We start from the raw sequence: 21,194 nt of genomic DNA on the forward strand, positions 1-21,194 counted from the left end.
ATATACATTCTTCCTTTAAGTCAGATAATACAGCAGTTTCCTGAAGTATCTTATCATCTTTTTGCTGACGATATTCAGCTATATTATTCTTTTAAGCCTGCTGAAGCTCATAAGCTCTCCAATCTGATTGACTGTTTAACCAACATTAAACAATGGTTGAACAATAATTGCTTACAGTTAAACCGGGCCTAAACAGAAACTTTGATTATTGCACCAGGCAGTGCAATACCCGATATTAAACGGCGACTGGGTGACCTAGGTTCCTCACAGAAACATAACCTTAGAAACCAGGGTGTTATTTTTGATGAAGCTTTTTCTTTGGAGGGACATTTAAATCAGATTGTAAGAACCTGCTTTTTTCACTTGAGGAACATTTCTAAACTTAGATCCATCGTGTCAACAAGTGAACTCGAGATGATAATACATGCTTTTATCTCTACAAGACTTGACTACTGTAACAGCCTGTTAACTGGTCTAAACATGAAAGGGCTAGCCCGCCTACAGGTTGTTCAAAACTCTGCAGCGAGGCTACTGACCTGCTCGAACAAGGGTGCTCATATGACCCCTGTTTTAAAGTCGCTGCACTGGCTACCAATCAGATTCAGGTTCCATTTTAAAATTCTAGTTTTAACTTTTAGAGCATTACAGAGAAAGCCCCCCCCAGATTGCTGATTTGATTCGTACACATACCTCCACTCGTAACCTGAGGTCATCAAACCAAAACCTTTTAGTGGTCCCCCACACTCGTTTTAAAACCCGAGGGGACCGATCTTTCCAAGCTGTTGCACCCACACTGTGGAATGCACTTCCCCTATTTCTACGGGGTTTGGACTCAGTGGAGACCTTCAAAAAGCAGCTAAAGGCATTTTTATTTCAAAAAGCTTTTAATTAGACCAGGGTTTTTATGATGTATTTTATGACTGTATTATGTTTTTACCTTGTAAAGCACTTTGTGACATATGTCTGTGAAAGGTGCTATATAAATAAACTTTACTTACTTACTTACTTACTTACTTGTAATGTGGATGTATGTCTTATATTCGTAAAAGCACCACAAGTCGAAATTGTGTTTAGTTGGGATCACACATTTTGCGTATTTTTTGGGGGGGTAGGTGGCTTTTTCAAGATATGAGCTATATATAGTCAACAAATATGAACATTCAATTTTTATATTTCAAGGATTTAATCCTTGTCTGCATTGTTTTTTATTAGCTGTTTAGAGTTATTATTCCCCTCTTTAATGAATAAAATACATGCACGTAGAAAAGGTTTGTTGAACATAGCTTCAGTTACTAACTGTGACTGACATCGATTGTAGCCATACGTGTCCAAAGATCTCTGTACGTGTCGAACTTTTTGAACCAATAGAATTCCTTGGTAGGCGGGACTTGATAGTACTGCCTCTGGGCCGAAGCCTGTCATTCCCGGGCGGATCGTTTGTTGTCAAGATGGAGTTCTTACTTGGAAATCCGTACAGTACTCCCGTGGGCCAGTGTATAGGTACGTTAGACCTGAAATTATTTTTTAAAGGCTTGCTGCTTCCTTCACCTCACGTACTTTGAATGTGGGCCATCATATGTTGTTTACTACTGGGCTCAAAGGTGGAAATAGCGAGCTAACGGGTGTCATTGTAGCAAACGTCATCTGCCTGGAATGGGCTCTCAGCTAATGTTAGCCAGCTAACCCATAACTTAGTCCGGTGTAATCACAAGAAATGCATTAAGTTAAATAACCATGGATATGTGTAGGCACTGATTGCAGCTTAAGAAGATCAAATCAGGTTAACTGAAATTGACGCTATTGTATTGACATGACTTAAAGTGTCTTCAAGAGAGACCCAGATAACTTCCATATTTCCTTAGTTTCTGAACAATAGTTGACCAAACTGTGCGGTCAGCCTGGAGGTTTTTCCCCTCCAATCTCGATACTGTGTGGTGCTTTTTCTCCCCAGGGGAGATATATACGTGAGCTGCAGCATCCCTTTGGTGTGGTTGCATCAATATTTGCATTTTCCGATTTGTTTTTCAACACAAGCTGAGATTCATAATAGTTGGTATCAAGGCCTGACCATGTCTTTATAACTGCCAATGAGCCGGCTACTGATAACAGCTGTTTTATGAAGTATAAAGATAAGAATTTATGTTTACTTGAAGAATGTGAAAATAGGAGTGTGCTGTAGGTGACGTAGGTACATTGAACTTTACTTTTTTTCGCCGTTTTTGTGAAATAGAGTTAATGCTTTGGCAAACTCCTGCAAAACAGATGTGTGCCAGACTTTTAATTTCTCCCAGTGTTTGTTTGTGCTTGCCTTTGACCAAATGCAACAGTTGCTATATTTTTGGTTAAGTGTCAGAATTATTCATGTTTTTACTTTCTGCAGAGCCATATAGTGCTTTAATCAAGCTCTCGACTGGGCAGAACCAGATGCATTTTTGTTTTTGCATGCAGCATGTCTTGGACCCCCACCCCCCCTTCCATCACAGAATTGGCCGTGTCTCCTGCCAGATCTCTCCGGTTGAGTTGCTGCACTGTTTGGGGCTTGACACCCAGCTGTCATTTTCAGCGGTAGTGATCTGTACACCTCAGTGGAGGGGCAAAGTGTCATCTTACCAGACACAAAGGGAACGTGAGAGTTCAAGCCTGACAGTGGAGATGTGTGGTAAATCTAATTGCTGTAAGAGCCCGATGCATTACCACAATTTGTGTCCATATTTAATAAAGACAACCAACCTTTGGCAGCTGTTACTATGACTGGGGCAGGTGTATGAGAGGAAATCAATCAAATAATATCAAGACAAACGCATGGGACAAATAGCAAATATGTGAGAGTGGAGACAACGAAAGGCAGGAATTAAAGAAGAGTCTTAAAAGTTCACATTGTAGCCAGAGAAGGACTTTGTGGCTTTGTTGCCAAGTGCATGGCACAGCTTGCCTCTGTCAAAGCCATGTGATCGACTGGCTTCACTTGTGTGGTGTCAATTCTCAGAGCCGGGGTGGGGGCTTTGACACAACACCATGAATTAATGCACTTAGCAGGCATTTAACTCCATTAGTAGGCTCATGTTCAGTGTCCTTACAGTGTGTGTCACACGAATAGATCAGAGTTTTAGGGGGGGCATCCCTTCCTTCTATCCTCTGCTGCCCGTGCTTTGCCCTGCCACAACATGACAATCCACTTGAGGAGATTACATGGGTTATCCCAGAGGAAGTAGCTGGTTAAATCTTTCAAACTCATGCTCTGGATGCTGTAGACTCAGAAGGTGGACTCAGAGGTGTTTTAAGTGGTATTCATGTTTGAATTCACTGCATGCCTTTTTATTTTTGTAGAAGGGTTTGTTGAAGCTGCCCAGCCTGTGAAACGTTGATTTGAGAGGGGAGTTAAAGCATGAATAAGTCATGGTTTTGAGGCATGTCCAGTGGTTGCATGGCCCTGTGATACCCCTGGCTCTGGCATGACATCCTGCTGAGGGCCTCTGAGCTTCCCGCAGAGGAACATCTCCTGTCTACACTCAGGACTCATCTAATGACGATCTATGCAGTCAGAACCTGTATCGTACTTTGCTTCAGTAGAAAACCTTTTTTCTTTTTTAAAAATTTTGCTCTAAGTCTCTGTGTTTCTATAAAATGGCAGCTTCCACAGACATGATGGATGGATTTGGAGGGCCGCTGAGGAAGAAGGAGATGGAGCGGGGAGCAGTGATGACTGCAGAGCCAGTTCATCTTTGTCAGCTTTCACAGTCTGGCTTCCCTTATTTCCTCCTTGTAGCCAAAATGCTATTAAGTGGAAGGGTGGAGTGTGAAGGCGAGAGCAGGTCATTGGAACTTCTGTTTTTCTGGATGTTGTAATAGTTAAAACTGAGTGCACAGCTGGATCACTCACTGTCAGTCAGTGTGGCTTTCCCTCTGAGATCTCGGCTTTCCACTTCCCAACTGACTCCTTGGCTCTTTTCAGTTAATTTACTAGAGTTGGAGGCTTTGGAGGAGCATGTGTTTGGCAAAATTTTATAGCATGTTTGGGTTTACCGTGACAGCTGGAAACTGCAGCGTTGTGAAAATGAAATAGAATGGTAGTCTCATGATTATGGACCCAAGACTTCATCCAAACCTCTTCTTACAAAGATTACTCTTCCGTTTGGCTATATTTATGGCACTTTCTTGCACAGAGTGCCTACATCTCAAAAAGGGAACTTAAAAGCTTTTTCATCTGTATTTATAATTGCAAAAGCAAACAGTTAAAAGTAGTACTGAGTTAAATCTGGTCACATTTTCCATTGGTCTATTTATTATTTCAGTAATCTATGTTTCTACTGACACATTTGAGCCATGAGCTCTGGGTAGTGAATGAAAGAATGAGATTGCAGCCTTGAGGTGACTGTAGTAATGATTTAGCACTACATGAATTAAATCGAATTGAATGCATACAAGCGAGGTGGCTGGGGGTAGGTTAAGCAGCATGGTCATTCGGGAGGGGCTCAGGATATGGCCTACTTCCCCTCATTGCAAGAAGCCAGTTGAGGTGCTTTGGCAATCTGACTAGGATGCCTTGTGGAGGGTGAGGTCTTTCAAGCATGGGAGGAGGCTCCAATGCAGAACCAGGACATGTTGGAGAGATTGTATCTCTCAGCTGGCTTGGAAACCCTCAGACAAACTGGAGGAGGTTTCCCGGGGGGGAGGAATGTCTAGACTGCTGCTTTGTGACATACCCAGATAAGCAATTGAAGATTGATGGATGGATTGAAGGCTGGATAGATAAGTCTTTGACCACATGCTGGCTTATTTACACAAGTGTGCTTGTGATGTTATGTAAATGAGGGGTTGCTTTAATCAGTGTGCTTTAGCTTGAGAACAACTGAGCCTGGCTAAAATGCAGCACCATGGTAACACATGAGACAGCTGGCATTGTGCAAGCCATGGATTTTTCTATCAAAAGTAACATTTCCTTCAGTGCAAGCCCCAGCGCTGGTTAATGTCCACAACTTATTATTCAGCAATAGTCACATTTTGTGTTGTTGCACAACTGAGTCTGAACTTATTGCATATACTGATGTGTCTCTTGTTATGAGTGGTAACTGATTTTAACTGACGTCCTAACAATTGTAATTTGTGTCACACGAACCTTGCCTTTTGCATAGACCGTACACTGCAGTGAGCTAATTAACATAACAGTTGAACTCTTTGTGTTTTCCTCCAGAGAGGGCAACAGATGGAGGCCTACAGAATGAGGACTGGACCCTCAACATGGAGATCTGCGATATCATAAATGAAACCGATGAAGGGTAAGCTCCTTCATTATTATTATTAGGTTATAATTTGCTTTATCACGGGGGATTAGCAAGGGTATTTAACCCAAAAAGACTCAAGTTCCTACTGTGGTTTGTAATGAAACATTCATTGTTTTATCACACAGTGGCTAACTGAGAGGCTCGAGCAAATAATTCACTGCCCACTGTTCTTTGCTGACAGACACTCTACTACACATGGCCTTTTGTTTCTTTAGGTATGACTGACCGACTGTCTTACTGTCAGAATGAATGAATGAATGAGTGAATGAATGAATAGATTCTCATGTCAGCCTCCCACACTGAAAAATGCCCAGCCTGCACTTGGTGAACAAGTCTCCAAAATTATATAGATTTGCAGCCATAAAACCAGATGATTGGCATTTATTTATTGAGCTTATACAAAGCTGAGTTTATTATTACTAACATGGAAAGCTTTATCTGGGCATGGAGAAATTCAGTTAGACCTTTGGCCACAAATAAGTAAATCTGAATGACTGTTTTAATCAGAATGCACTAATAATATTGTTATTAATTGGGTTCTGCATTGCATAATATAATGATTATAACTGCCATGCAGTAAAGCCCATAATATCAGAATTAATTACCACAAAACACTGGCTCGTAGTTAATGTACAATGTGTGATCAGAAAGTTCCAGGATTCCCCCCAAAAAATGCTGAAACCATACTTACTAACCACATTTACATTTTTGACAAGCTTCCGCTCATGGTTGTCGTCTCATTCAGCTAAAGAGAACTCATGTTCTCATTCAAGAAACCGGTTTGTTATAATTTGAGGTTTCAGATCGTGCCTTTCTGGATGATCTGATATCCTTGTGTCGGTGTTGTTCCCACATCATCATAATAAATGTTGTTCCAGGTTCAACATTGCAAGTGACCAATCACATTGTTGTCTTAAAAAAGTCTTAACCTGTTACAGACATTGATGCATAATAATCAGACACTTCCATTTTCTGTTAAATAGCAAAATGTATTTTTTGTGGAAGAATATGTACTCTTTTTTTGCTTTCCCTTTTACTTTATTTTTTACATTCTTCATGCCTACACACACTCATTGTCTTGACATGCGACACAGGGGCCCTCTGGGTCACACATGCAGCAAAACAGAAGGCATGAGAGAGGGAGTTCAGCTTCACAGAACTTATTGTCTTCAAGATGTTCAGCTAGTAGATCAAGTCTCTTTAATTCCAGAGTTTGAAATGCAGCACAAACATTTGTGCAACGTTTTAACACATGCTAATGTGTGCATTTAATTATGAAAGTTTGACAGCAGATGGTAAGGACTAAATCAAGATATAGCGAAAATAGATATACAGGAAACAACAGGGAACTGTAGAGAGAATCAGAAATGCTGGGTAGATTATATTCACTAAACTCAGTCATGTGCAAAGGGCTGTCTGGGGACCATATATATAAGACTTTATGCTTCCCTCCATTTCTCTCTGTTTCAGCTCCTTCACTCTGTAAATGTACTGTAGCTCAGTAGGTAGTCCATAAAAGCGTACCGTCTCATCTGCAATGAAGATGGACAATGTTAGGCCGACAGCCAATCTGAACTCTTCATGCATGGACAGCTTTTGATCTTGCTGTGGGACAGACTTACAGTATAGTCACACAGAGAGAAAAGAGTGAGGCAGATGGTGTGACAGTACTTCTCTGTTTTAGTCAAATAGTTATGCTGACGGACTTGAATCGCATCTGTTATTGTGGCACACAGGAGAGTCTATTCCATCAAAGTCTGTGACGTTGCGCTCACTATAAGCAGAGGGTACTGTGTGCAGCTGTAACTTTTCTGCTGTTTCTGTCTAGGCCAAAAGATGCTATGCGGGCGCTGAAGAAGAGACTGAGCGGCAACAAGAACTACAGAGAAGTTATGCTCGCACTAACCGTAAGTTCACACTTGTTCTTGGAACTATATTGCAAAACTAGGAATAAAGTCACTGAATATATGAGCAAGGCACTGGTAGACAAAAATGACTCAGAGGGCCATGCCCATGGTGTTGATGCTTTTCAGTGTGTAGGCTTTTAATGTCACATTAAAGGGAAAACACTACTGATCTTGTGCTCCTGGTCATTTTATTCTGCTGCGTCTCCTCTGCCTTCCACTGCATGGCCTGTGTTTTTCTGCCTCTTCTTTCCATTTGTTTACAGTGACCATGCCCTTTGAGCTATCGTTATGTCCTCCCACATCTTTGATAGCTCTGCTAGTTAGAAGGCCCTATGTGCAGCAAAATACTGACTAAGTCTGCCTTTTCTCTGCTGCTCCCCACACACACACACATAAACTTTTTTTAAGCATCTTTCAAGCATCTTTGTTTAATCTTCTCTCTTCCTGTAGGTATTGGAGACATGTGTGAAGAACTGTGGTCACAGGTTTCATGTCCAGGTGGCCAACAGAGATTTTATTGATGGTGTTTTGGTAAAGATCATTTCCCCCAAAGCCAACCCCCCAACGATCGTACAAGACAAAGTCTTGTCTCTTATACAGGTATTGGAGCGCTCTCTGTATTTGCTGTTTTTAATGATAAAATTCTTTTGCTACATATTTTCTTTTTTTTGCTTTTACCAACACACTCCATTGCAGAATTTTAAATCAGGTGGGCACAACATGTGCCTCTTCACATGTGTTGCACAACAGTTTCAGCCTTTTGTGATTTTATCTGGTTACCTGAGGTCACCTCAGCCAACAGATGGTGTTCTCCATTTCTCTCTTTGCGCCCCCTTAAATATTAATAGGAACGTTTTGAAGGAGGTCGTGTGGATAGCCTTCTTGAAGAGATATTTGGCTAATTTAAAAAAAAGAAGAAAGAAATTCCCTAAGCATTGGACAAAATAATGTCTGTACTAGTAATGTTACGTGCTTTCATTCAGTTTTTGTTTTTTGTTTTTTTAATTTTAGTTGGTTTTATTAATACCAAGAATTGAGAACATACTAAATAATTTGTCTGTGTTTTGACAGGCCTGGGCTGATGCCTTCAGGAGTAGTCCTGATCTAACTGGGGTGGTGCATATTTATGAGGAACTGAAGAGGAAAGGCGTTGAGTTCCCAATGGCAGACCTGGATGCACTGTCTCCAATTCACACACCACAGAGGGTAGGGGAGAAATACACAAATACATTCATTCACTTTGTTGGGCAAACTTTTTTAGTGCTGGGTTGTACCAATGTTTGCCTTCAGAGCTGCTTTAATTCTTCATAGCATAAATTCAACAAGGTGCTGGAAACGTTCCTCAGAGATTTTGGTCCATGTGGACATCACAGCATCACACAGTTGCTGCAAATTTGTCAGCTGCACATCCACGATGGGAATCTCCTGTTTCATGCTTTCATGTTGTTTATCCCAAATTCTGACCCTACCATCTGAATGTTCCAACAGAAACTGAGAAGGGGCAACATTTTTCCAATCTTATGTTGTCTAATTTTGGTGAGCCCATTCAAACTGTAGCATCACTGGTCTTCTGTTATTGTAGACCATCAATTTCATGTTTAAATGTACTCTGTGTTCAGAGATGCTTATCTGAGTTAGTGTTGCCTTCCTATCAGGTCAAAGCAGTGTGGTCATTGTCCTCTGACCTCTAACATCTGCGAGGCGTCTATTTTCATCCAGAGAACTGACGCTTGCTGGATATTTTCTCTTTCAGAGCGTTCTCTGTAAACGCCGGAGATAGTAGATAAGCTGTTTCTGAAATACTCAGACCATCTTGTCTGGTACCCACAACCGTGTCAAATTCAAGGTCAATTAAGTCACTTTTCTTCCCCATTCTGATGCTCGGTTTGAACTTTAGCAGGTCGTCTTGACCATCCCTTCTTGGATTTAATGTCTGAGTTGAGTTCCTGCCACTGACCGATCTGTTATTTGTGTTAATAAGCCATTGAACAGGTGCACCTAATAAACTGGCCTAGAGTTTTGCTTTTTGGGGTAAATAAAATTAACAAACAAACAAGTTTGTTAATTTTATTTATTTATGTATTTATTTTTATCATAGGGCACACCAGAGGTGGATCCAGCCATGGTCAAGTACCTTGCCCCAACCTCACCTGATCCCACGACTCCTAAACCTGCCTCACCCGTTCCCCCTGCCACACAGGCCCCTGAAATTCCCAACCCCATCACAGCAACTCCTGAACAGGTGAGGGACACCAACCTTTGTTCAGCTAAATTAATTCACATAGCTTTTTCTAACTCTGTAATTAAAAAGAAAAGAAATAAAAAAGCTTTATTCAGTGTTTAGTGAGTTTAAAACTTAAATACAGTTTCAACTTACACTGCTGTGCTGCCGATACCAAATTAGTCCAAATGTTTTTCATTGACCTTTGATCTTGTGTGCGTTCAGATTGCCCGGCTGCGTAGTGAGCTGGACGTAGTGCGAGGAAACGTCAAAGTCATGTCGGAGATGCTAACTGAGATGGTCCCAGGTCAGGAAGAGGCTTCGGACCTAGAACTGCTCCAGGTTAGATTAATACACTATGAATTTCATTATAATGCATTCAGTAGTTGCCTGTGTTGTGTACAACTTCATTGTAGTTAAAAAGAACAAAAATCCAAACAAAATAAAACCAAACTTGGCATCAATTTAATTCAATTCTTAATGCATATCAGAAGACATTTGCCATTCCTAAGCACGAGTCTTTAAAGATCACAGATTTTTCTGTCACATTCTTTCTTATCAGACCATTTAATATAGGCTCCTGTGAATTCTTTTTTATGTACACCCCCATGCATGATGTGCATTCAGAAAGCCAAATTCTTTCCAACACTGCTTTTAACTGTCAAGTGTAATTTTGTGCAGCCACCAGGGGGTGTTATGGGTTAAGTTTTCTTGCTAACCTACCAAGGGCCATTTTTCTGTCGTAAAATTCCTTAAACTGGCAATTAAGCAGGTCAAATGGCAACATTTTCTCATGCAAGCTCATGCAGATTTTAATCTTTGAAGGCCAAAAACCCCTCAGGTATTTGTATCGGCTCCAAGTGTCTGGCCCCAGGCTAAAGAGCCTGTGCCAGTGTAACTGTTATGTAGTACCTGACTCACTTTGCTATTTGTTTCAGGTAATGTAGAGAAAACTGTAACAGAATTTAGTTGGGCAAATATTTTTGACTTGCTTAACACTAAAAGCCTTTTGTATTATATTTATAGAATGCTCCCCACCCATTCGTGAGTCATAAATAAGTAGCGTAACAGTTTATGTACTGGCAAATGGAGTGGTTTATAGAGGGTTTTTTGAGTCATCAGTTGACAGACAAACACACGCTTGACTGTCTGAGTATGTGTCAGCTTGTCAGTTTCTCTGCAGCTCTCTTTTTCTCAAATTGATTTATAACTTAATGTATTGATCAAGCTGTTCATGTGACACTCTGTCAAGGAGCTGAACAGAACATGCCGAGCTATGCAGCAGAGAGTGGTCGAGCTGATTTCGCGCGTCTCTAATGAGGAAGTGACCGAGGAGCTCCTACACGCAAATGATGACCTCAACAACATTTTCCTCCGATACGAGAGGTGAATTCAATCAAACTTTATTTGTGTCACAAAAAGGAATACATGTTCGTGTATTTTGGTTACTACCTCGATCACTAGTGCTTGTTAGTTTTTGCTTTTCTGGTTTGGCGAGCTCTCGAGCACAATTTTAAAGATGAAACTCTAGATATCACTAGAACTAAGCTTATCAGGTTTAAAAAAGAAAAACCTGCATGACACAGATCGTGATATAACAGGTCAAACGGACTCACTGTAGTTCATAAGGTTACATAAGTGGGTCAGATCAGCTAAGATAACTGAATCATTATTAATCAAGATTTGTGATTGTCCAAATATTGCACGGTAAAGCACTGTGCATTGTTTATGTGCTCTGTGGGCTCTAAATGCTAAAACTTTTCTTTCATCATGTTTGTGTTAAAAGAGCGTTTAAGCTCAGAGAGCGTGTGGCAAAGCGTTAATTGTTTTATTTTTGTTTTGTTTTGTTTTTTCATGTTGCTCACAGGTATGAGAGGTACAGGTCAGGTAGAGCTGCACAGAACAATGGGGTGAGTACCATCAACAAAGACTAGAAACAAAGAACAGAGGCCTAATGGCTGAATTGCATGTTTTCTTTTTGCACATATCATTATTATATTCTTTTTTCACATTTCACTACATATACCTTGGCCTAACATTATGGATGCTGTGAGAGATGATTCAAACATTATCTGAACTAATAATCCCTCTCAACTGTTTACCATAGCCGCATTCATTTGTAATGCAAGTGGAATGCATTTTAGTGCTTTGTAAAACTGAACGAGCTGAGCGCTGCCAAACTTCCATTAAAAAGTGCACATTTGCCAGTTTGAGACATTTGCCAGTGGACTGGGCCATCTCTCACTACATCCCACATAGCTGTTTGTGTTTGCAGCTTGTTGATCTTTCTGTGTGCTCTGTCTGTTTGTGTTGTGGCTAGCTGATGGAGGCAAGTATAACACCACGACCACATTCAGTCCAAGCCAGTGTGCTGGGATGAACTGAGTGATGACTGTCAAAACGTCTGTTATATGAATCTCGTGTTTAGAGCCCTGTGATGTGTGAACACTGGTTCTGCTGTGTGAAACTAGATGTTTTATTCCCTTCCCTCCACCTTTCATGGTGTTCCTTCTCACACATCTGTAATCTCTTGCAGCTGTTTATTCGGCTCCATTACTGCTCCTTTGCATAGCTGCCAATCTACAACTGCTGGTTGAGAGTGTTGTCTGAAATTGTGTACCATTTCTGTAGCTTGGAGCATTTCTTCTGATTTAAAAAATGGGGGAAAAACAATTATTTCATCTTTTAGTTGGTGTCACAAATGCTGCATAGTTGCATTGTTTTATATTTGTCGTTAACGAGTATATTTCACTTGCTCTCCTCTTTTCAGATGTTAACTGAAGCCACAGAGGACAACCTGATAGACCTGGGCCCAGGATCCCCAGCTGTGGTAACACCACGGATCACATCCAGCCCTCCACCTAGCTCCACTGTTGGAGCCACGGCTTCTCCTGCCCGCAACCCCACTGCAGCATCGCTATCCAGTGCTCTAGCTGGACTTGGTAAGAATAAAATATAATAAAGTCTATTTTTTAGGATAATAAAAGGTGCACAAGAAGCATCTTTATATTGTTGTAGATTTAAATTTTCCTATTAATCCATTCGAGATCCATACAGACAAAGTAAAAGCATGTTTTTAGAAATTGTTGGAGCTTCCTGTCCTCTCGAATCCCTGCAGACCTTTGCTGGTTCTTACATGACAAAAGTTAAATTCTTAGCTAATTGTTTTTAATTCATTGCAGTGAAATTCACTGAAGTGTTGTGGTTCAACCTTAGAGGGATTACCTCTTATATTTTGTGCAGTAATATATGGTAATTACACATTGCCAAACTGGAGTGGTGAAACAGAAGTCCGGTCTATAATTAGGAAGTCTTAAACTTTGCTGCATTAATTTTAAATTCATTTCTCTGTGCCACTTCTTTCATCCTCTTTCATTTTACTTTAATCCTTGCCCTTCTCCATGTTCTGCTGTCTCCTGCCACCCTCTTGATCCAGATGTAGGCTCAGAAAGCGCGAGCGGCACCCCGCCATCTCAATCGGCCCAGAACCCGGACGACTTTGACATGTTCGCACAGACCAGGGGGAGCTCTCTGGCTGAACAGCGCAAAAAGTAGGTCTACATTTAATTTAGCTCCCTTGATGTAATTTATTTTGATAAATAGCTATTTGTAATGTGCTCACTACATTTCTGAAATGCATGATATCCGGTTATGTTTCCTGGAGTGCCTTTTGAATTCCTATGGGGACAGGCTGGATGTTAATCTGGTATTTTCTCCCTGCGGCTAGTTTATTGTGTTACTTTTGGCTACTCATTGTGAATAAATAAGTATTTTTGCACATTTTTTCCACTACTTATGTTACTGTTTTTTTGCTTATGCAAGTTGTGAACGAAGGGGTCCACTGGGGTGTGTTTTGGCTCAAGGGGTTTATGCCATGAATCAACAAAATCCCTAGTTTGGACAGAACTGAAGACTTTTGTTGCACTTTATTCTTCTCTTACTTAATAAGAAATGTCTTGCTTGTCTTCTATTTGGACAGAGATGATATTTTTTAAAAAAGCTGTCAAACATAATCTCTGCTCCTAATTTTTTTTATATACAGCTTAATTCTTCTTAAATCTGTTTCTGGTTTTGTACACAGTGTAAAATATGAAGACCCTCAGGCTCTGGGTGGCCTGGCCTCTGCTTTGGGTGTTAGACAACAGAATACAGGAGGGGTGAGTACAAATAAGCATGGCAGACAAGCTTTTTTAGCTCCCTGCATGTGATTGCTTGTAACACTGAATACTTTACAGTGACATTTGTCCTGATGCAGTGCTTCTTGAACTTTGACCAAACAGAGGCCTGAGGTTTTCTCATTTTTGAATACTTAGAATATAGTGGTGTTGTCTATGGTGTCTATGCCAGTCATAAGCATATAAATGACTTTTATATACAGAAGATGGGAGCAAAGTCTAACTGGGAGTTTTTATACTGTATCTGAACCACTGGTACTTTTTAGCCATTAGTGTCAGCACTTCTCCCAGTTATTAAAAAAACATGCATTTAGGTTTCTCATTCTTCAAAGCAGATGTCTTTTTTCTTCCTTTAATCCAGTTTCTGCTCATCTCTAAAGTCAGCGTTCACAGAAACTCAAAATCACTGACTAGCTTCAAGAGTTTTAGTCGTTCTCTCTGAGCACACATTGCAGTATATTTGCTTGGCTATCTCCAGGAACACACACACATAAACAAAAAGGTGGCACCATTCTTTAGTTGCCTTAGGTGATTTATTCTTTGTTTAGAACGTATACTTCACTGAGTTTTAAATCTCTTCTTTTTTCCTTCTTTACTTTCCTCATTTTCATCTTTATGCAGTGATCCTTTGCCATTTTCTTATGTTGGCCTCATTTATTCCCTCCTCTCTCAGTCGTCTTTTGCACATTTGACTTCTTCTCTGTCTCTCTCTCTGCACTTTGTGCTATGCTGTGGTGGTGGGGCCTTTCTTCTTTTGTGTAAGGTGTTATTCTGTTGTTGATTCAGCTGAGGGTTAAAGGGGATGATAACCCAGCAGATCAGGAGCTGCCCATAGACAGCTGGCTTATTACCCAAGGAATGGTGAGGACTCTATCCACAGTGTGTCCTCCTACCCCTCCCTCATGTCCACCTCATGTCAGCCTCCTCCGGCATTGTCCATCATCCTCATGAGCTGCGCTTCATTTTCAGCCTCATCTCACCTTTTTCCCAAATCTTCCCAACAGTCCTACTTCCAAGTGGCTTTTCCTTCTAAGAACATCCATGTCCATGCCTAGTTTAGATATTGTACTGTAGTCTTGGGCAATATGTCATTACAGATATTTAAACTAGGGCTTATTTTGGAATCAGCTTCTGCTGAGTTACACTTACAGTCATGATAAAAAGAAAACACACCTTCTTTCAGCTAGAAGTTTTTACATAACAGGCCATAAAACAACAACTGGTTCTTAGCAAGTCTTAAAATGAGGTAAATGCAGCCTCAAGGACAAAACATGGCATATTACACCGTGTCACTTAACAGGAAATTCACCTCTTGGTCAGACTGTGCAATGCTCAGGGAAACTGCAAAAAACCATGAGCTACAGGCCTCAGTTAACATGTTAAATTGATTAGAAAAAGACTGAACAAGTGTGGCTTGTAGTAGAAAGTGTCTTCTTTCTAAAAAGAACATGCAGGAGCCTGTTTGTAAAACTGCATTTGAATAAACCACAAGACTTCTGCAACAATGTCCTTTGGACTGATGACACCAAGGTGGAGATATTTGGCTATAATTCAAAGTGCTGAACAGCATATCAACGAAAAAGCCTCAAATAAACTGTCAAGCACGGTGGTGGAGTGGTGAGGATTTGGGCTTGTTTTGCAGCCACAGGATATAAACACCTTGTAGTCACTTTTCTAGAGTCAAATATGAGGACAACAACTAAAAGCTTGGCCCAAATTGGGTCATGCAACTGCACAATGATCCTAAGCATAGCAGGAGATCTACAACAAAATGACTGAAAAAGAATGGCGTGGGCACCCAAGTTTGTGAATTCGATAACTGAAGAACAAGGTGACGTAGGATTTTCAAACTCATTCTCAGCGACTTTGAACTCAAAGTCAGAGTAAGCTTTCTGAATACAATAACTTGAGAACAAGGCAATGTAGGATTTTGAAATTGATAGCATAACCTTGTATATAAAACCGTAAAATTGACGAAGGGGTACTTTCTTTTTACCCTGACTGTAGCTCCCAAATTGGTTGGCATATTAATACAGAATTTTTTACCCATACTGCCCACCTCTATTGTACTCTTTTGACCCAAGCGTTTAAAGACTATACTCATTACTGGTGCTCACATTAACCCCTCCATGGATGTTAAAATGAGGCTGATGGGTCACTAGGAACTTTGACCAAGCTCCATCATCATTTAACAGTCACTCACTAAAAAAAGCGGAGGAGTACAGATGCTCCTGCTACACAGCAAAATCCAATCAGCGAGTCCAAGTACTCATGAAATATCAGCCAAGCATAAGAGAATTATTAGAAGTGATTGTGGTTTGCTGTGTAGTGGTGAGTGTTTTGTCAGTTGTCCTCTAATGGTCTGTGGATCTTAGATATTATACAGTTCACTATAACCTCACATTCTAACTCATAAACCAACTAACAGATGAAGCAGTAGATGTAGAAGAAGATGATATGTTGATTTTATAAACGTTCAGCACAATGTTATACACTTTGAAGTTATATCAGTGCTATTGTTGTGAGTCATAATGAGGACAGACTTCTTTTTGTGCTCTTTTTTCTATTTTTTCCTCCCGTTGTTCACACAGCTGCATGCATTTTTTCACTGCCACTCTGCCTTGGCCTATCTTTTGATATGCATAACCTGTGATCTCACAAGGAAACCCCACCAGTGTTTTTCTAGTGTCTGTAAAGGCCTTAGGAAATGGGTTTTGTTCTCTCTAGTTAACTTTGAAACTGGGCGATGGTCTTTAACTTTGTCAAAATAGATGAAATTAATGTTGGAGACTTTAATTTTTAAAGGGTTCAAGTAACTTTTAAAAAATTTACCAGTTACTCCTCAGAGGAGGTTTCTTGAGTCATGGTTAACATACACTTTTTCCCCTCCTCCTGTAATGTCTCAAACACCTTAATCACTCTGATTATTTGGTGCTCAAACAACCTTGAACACAAATGGACACCATCCAGTCTGACATGGCTTCCATCACCAGTGTCACTACATGCCATGCAGCAATGCTCATGCTCTGTGCGCACTGTGTTTTTGAGTGTGTGTGTGGGTGGGTGTGCAGGGTTGCCGTGCCTCTCGACATTCCCTGTGCTTTCAGCCTTTCCCAACCAATCAATCTCTTAATCACGTTCAAGCGATTTGCTAATTAACTAATGATGCGGAATAATTAGCACGGCTGTGTGTGACATTAGTCGGCAGCTGTTAAGCCATGTCAGCAGTACAGAGTTAATGAGAACAATACACAGGCCGGGAAGTCCTCTTCTTATACAGAGGAGTGCTCGGCAGCAGTTCGTTGCACATGATAAAACAATAATGGCACAGAATCAAGAGAGGTTGAGTGTGTCTTTCAAGCATTTTTTTATTATTATTATTGTTTTTCTTTTTATCTTTTCTCCTGAGCCTCTGGTGATTCTTGTTTTTGTGTGTGTGCGTGTGTTACGTTGTTTTTGTTGTCGTGTGGCTTTGTTGCTACCCCTCGTTGTTGTCCATGGCTTTGCTCCATAGATCCCAGTATCGCAGTCCTCTGTCATGGATGACATAGAGGAGTGGCTCTGTACTGACGTGGTGAGATTTTAATTTTTCATTTTTTTTTAACCTTAATTAATATTTTTGTTTTTCTACCCTCTCTTTCTCCCTCTTTTCCACCCTTAAAGCACTTTTCATCCAACCATTTCTTATAACTGCATACATTTGACCTTGGTTTTCTTTTTACTTAAAATCTTTACCTTAATCATTCACCTTAATCATTTCCAGCAATCACTTACATAACTGTTTGCCATGAGGTGAGACATATGTGGAAACAGTGCTAATGATAATTAACCTAAAGCAGCTGCAATGGTCTGCTTTAACTTGTGCATGTGGTGGTTGTGGTGGGGCTCTAGAAGGTTTCTCGTTGTGGAAAATGTGGGGAGGATGCATGACAGACGGATCCTTCATGAGCCACTCTGTTTGGAGTTTGTGGGAACTTTACAGGCAGCTGACTTGTGCCGCTTGTGTTGTCGATTTTACACTCACATTAATTAACTCCGTTCTTGATAGTTTTCTATAGAAATTTGTGTCTTATGTCATGTTTTTTCTTCTTCTTCTTCTTAATAGAAAGGTGATGCTGCTGAAGAAGGGGTAACTAGTGAAGGTATAGTCAGTTAATTCACACCTATGGGTGTGTTCTGTTAGCTCAAATGTGTGTGGGAATGATTGAGAGTCTTAACACTGTGACCCTCAGCTTCCATGTTTCTGACAAATCAATTTGTTTCTTTCAGAATTTGATAAGTTCCTGGAGGAGCGAGCTAAGGCTGCAGACACTCTGCCATCTCCCCCAGGACCTAACCCTGCTAACCTCTCCCACCCCGCCCGTGCCCCGAGTGGCTCCCATAAGAAGACTGAACGGACGGAAGATGCCCTCTTTGCCTTGTAGACTGTTCTCAGAGGACCTCGGTTTCTCTCCAGGGCATCTAAAGGTCTTGGCCCAAAATGACCCCACCCGCCACCCTCCAAAACAATCCTCCTAGTCCTATTTCATTGCTGACTGGCATTGGTGTAGCAAGTGATCTCCACCTCCTCGTTGTTATCTTGCCAGAGTGTCGCTCTAACCATCAGAGGTCCAACAAGTTTACTGCGCATTACCGCGTTATGTTTTACTGTATATGGATGTATTAATCTGTCAGTGTGGGATGTACTGCTCGCAGCCCTGCATCTCATTCCATAACATGCCACCAAAGGAGGACAACTTCACTTAACTGTCGTGTGGTTTAAAAATGTGACACATGACCGCGAGATTACTGGGAAATTTCTCTGAAGGTCTACTCACAGAGTCAGTATGGAAGCATTTAACTAGGAGTATATTGTGTTATTTTACTACATTTCAGCTAAATGCTTATTTATGCATTAATTGTTTTATTTTTTCTGTATTATATACTGATCGATCAGTGCATTTGTTAAGAGTTGTAGATTTCTAGTTATGCTTAATACTGAGATATGTGTGGCAGGGCAGCACCTCTTATTACCCAGTTTGCTTAAGGCACTGTAATGAACAGTTTCATGTTAGCAGGCTAATTTTGCAAACTAGGATTATAATATTAGCTAATCTCTTTAAAATGTGTATGCCAGCATTCCTCTAACCAAAGGGAATTAAGAATAATAAAAATCAAAAAATGTACTAGTTAGGATTCACTCTTATCTCGTATCTATTTCAGATAGCTAAGGGGAAGGAAGATGCTACAAGAAGTTAATGTAGAAAAGTGCCGCAAACTGCAAACACTTTAAGCCATTCCAAAGAATATTGATGCTTTAATGACCAACTAGTTCTTCATTTTACCAATTGAAAAATAGTGACATTCACATGCTCAAAATAAGTTGCTGGATTGTCAAAATTTTCCTTCCCCCTCCACCGCCGCGTTAATGTCTGTGCACTTTGAAGCAAAAAAAAAAAAAAATCTGTATTTTGTCCTTTTGTGTTTACAAGATGCTTACTATTTTTCTAGGGGATGGGAAATGATCTTAAGAATGAGTTCATTTTGCACATAACTTTTCTAACTATGTAATTAGTGCGCTTGTTTGCCTAACAAGTGGATAGATGGACCATTGGACTGTTGGAAATTACAGAAAGATGCAACACAGAAATAAAGATTTAAATGTCAGCTTAGCACTGGCAACATAATCATCTACAAGACAAGTGTGCTGTGGTAACAGATGTATTCACACAGGCAAATCTTCACATACTCCATAGTATTTAATCAATATACCTCAAAATACAGAAACTGTGGTTTCTGTAAAAAAAATCTATTGGCTCATAATAATATCAGGAACACTGAAAGGTTTAAGTATTATTTTGTTTTCCCCTTCTGTATTTTTATAATTCATGGTTAAAAAACAACAAAAAAGGGAAACGAACAACTGATGTTTTTGAGGCCGAGGTTGAAGCGTGCGGGAAGCAAGCATGATTTTACTTTCTTTCTGATTATGTGCAGTCAAACACATTACACTTTATTTCCTGTGCATTTTCAACCTGCTATGATTCATCTGCTCTCATTGGAGCTGTTGCCAAGCATTTCTATGACCGACTGATTTCAGCAAAGTTGCTCTGCCGAGAAAGGTTTTGTCTTTGATCTGAGGCAAAATAGAAAACCCGTCTTATTTGCAGCTCTTTTTCCAGTTCATTTTAGCACTGCTCTGCACTTCAAAAAGATTTTCTTTTTCTCCTTTCAGTCCATTTAAGACCAAAAGCCTTGTTAATCAGAGGCAGCCCATTTGCACCTCAGTTGTAAAGCTTCTTGCTAACATAGATGCAAAGGTGACATTAAAAATGTATTTGTGTAATCAATGTATTTTAGATTAAAATAATAATAATAATAATGATGAGCTTTAATTTTCTTTCATGCTGTATGGTTACACTTGGTTTTGAGGGTTTATTATCATTGCCAGATAGCAGATATAAAAACATCTACCACGCAAGTTGAACAAGGACGATTACTAAAAATGTAACAGGAGATTCTTTAAAGGGAACTTTGACAGTTTTCTGTTTGTGTGTTCTGTATCTTTGCATCTGTAACAGAGTGTATTGTGTTAACTTGCTCTTATGAAGCTTAAGTCCTGGTTGCAACATGTATTCCTCTAAATTCTGGCTATCTTTAAAGTGGTAACTGAATGTCTTTAATACCCGCGAAGTGGGATATTTAAGCTTGTGTTTTGTGGACATGGAATTGAGGCTTGTTTTCTATCGGTGGGTGCTCCATGTCTCTCTGGCTGTGCCGTCTGCTGCCATTACTAATGGTCAGATTTGTATTTGACCTAATGCACGTATGTAACTGCCCAATAAAACACTAGCAGTGTGTGACCTCTACCTCATAACTGTTTGTGGTTATTTTACACTTAGGGGATCTGTGACTAGTCTCTCTTTTCTCATGCACATGCTGATGCAACCCAGGCTCAATCTTGTACTGTATTGGTCATTCATTGTGAAATGAGCCTTTCACCCTCTCACATGTGTTTGTTTATGGATATTTGCACAACATAGATCCTTAAAAGAATCTTTTTTTCCTTCCTTTACCTGAGGACCAAGACTAGCCAACTTTACAAACTCCAGCAAACAAACGGACAAGACTTATTGTTACACACTTGACCACCAACCATGCTGGACTTTATACAATCTTACCCAACTTTACTGACAACTTACCAGTGCTACTCTAGGTCACTGACCTATTTTCCCACAATACCGTTGTGGGGTTCTACTTTTGTGTTACTATAACAGTGCGTTACACATAGACATTGTGAAACACCCACATTGCCTGTTTTTACGTTACTAATTATTATAGGAGAGAGAGAAAAAAATGTAATGTAAACCACCATTACGAAGAGTTGCAGGAACTGTTTTTGTTAAAATACATGTGCTCATTTTTTTATGTCCTTCTGCTACATGTAGTTGTGCAGTTTATTTTCCTCCTGCTGTACCTGCTTCCATCATTCCAGGAGCGAAACACATGATGTAATCGCTAGACCCAAAGATGCAACGTCAGATCACCCCACTCTGATTCTGAGCTTCTCATTGGACGGTTTTACTGGTTCTACAGGAGGAGCCGCTAATTCGAGTCAAACAAGCTTGGC

The 21,194-nt window shown here is 40.2% G+C and overlaps 1 protein-coding gene across 2 annotated transcripts; it reads left to right on the forward strand.

Annotated features, from left to right (window-relative positions):
• The first annotated feature begins 1,415 nt into the window (after nt 1–1,415).
• Nucleotides 1,416–20,433, forward strand: LOC116312656 (TOM1-like protein 2). 2 transcript variants are annotated; one of them, XM_031730106.2, is made up of 15 exons: nt 1,416–1,500; nt 5,192–5,276; nt 7,111–7,189; nt 7,640–7,789; nt 8,261–8,395; nt 9,288–9,431; nt 9,636–9,752; nt 10,663–10,796; nt 11,278–11,320; nt 12,181–12,352; nt 12,847–12,961; nt 13,492–13,567; nt 17,100–17,159; nt 17,691–17,727; nt 17,855–20,433. In XM_031730106.2, the coding sequence occupies exons 1-15, from the start codon at nt 1,449–1,451 to the stop codon at nt 18,007–18,009; spliced, it is 1,554 nt and encodes a 517-aa protein (XP_031585966.1). In that variant the 5' UTR covers nt 1,416–1,448; the 3' UTR covers nt 18,010–20,433. The 2 variants fall into 2 exon arrangements, with proteins under 2 accessions (XP_031585966.1, XP_039467184.1); XM_039611250.1 differs by lacking the exon at nt 17,100–17,159.
• The last annotated feature ends 761 nt before the right edge of the window (nt 20,434–21,194 follow it).

This window comes from Oreochromis aureus, linkage group 4 (assembly GCF_013358895.1).
Source record: "Oreochromis aureus strain Israel breed Guangdong linkage group 4, ZZ_aureus, whole genome shotgun sequence".
NCBI classification, from domain to species: Eukaryota; Metazoa; Chordata; class Actinopteri; order Cichliformes; family Cichlidae; genus Oreochromis; species Oreochromis aureus.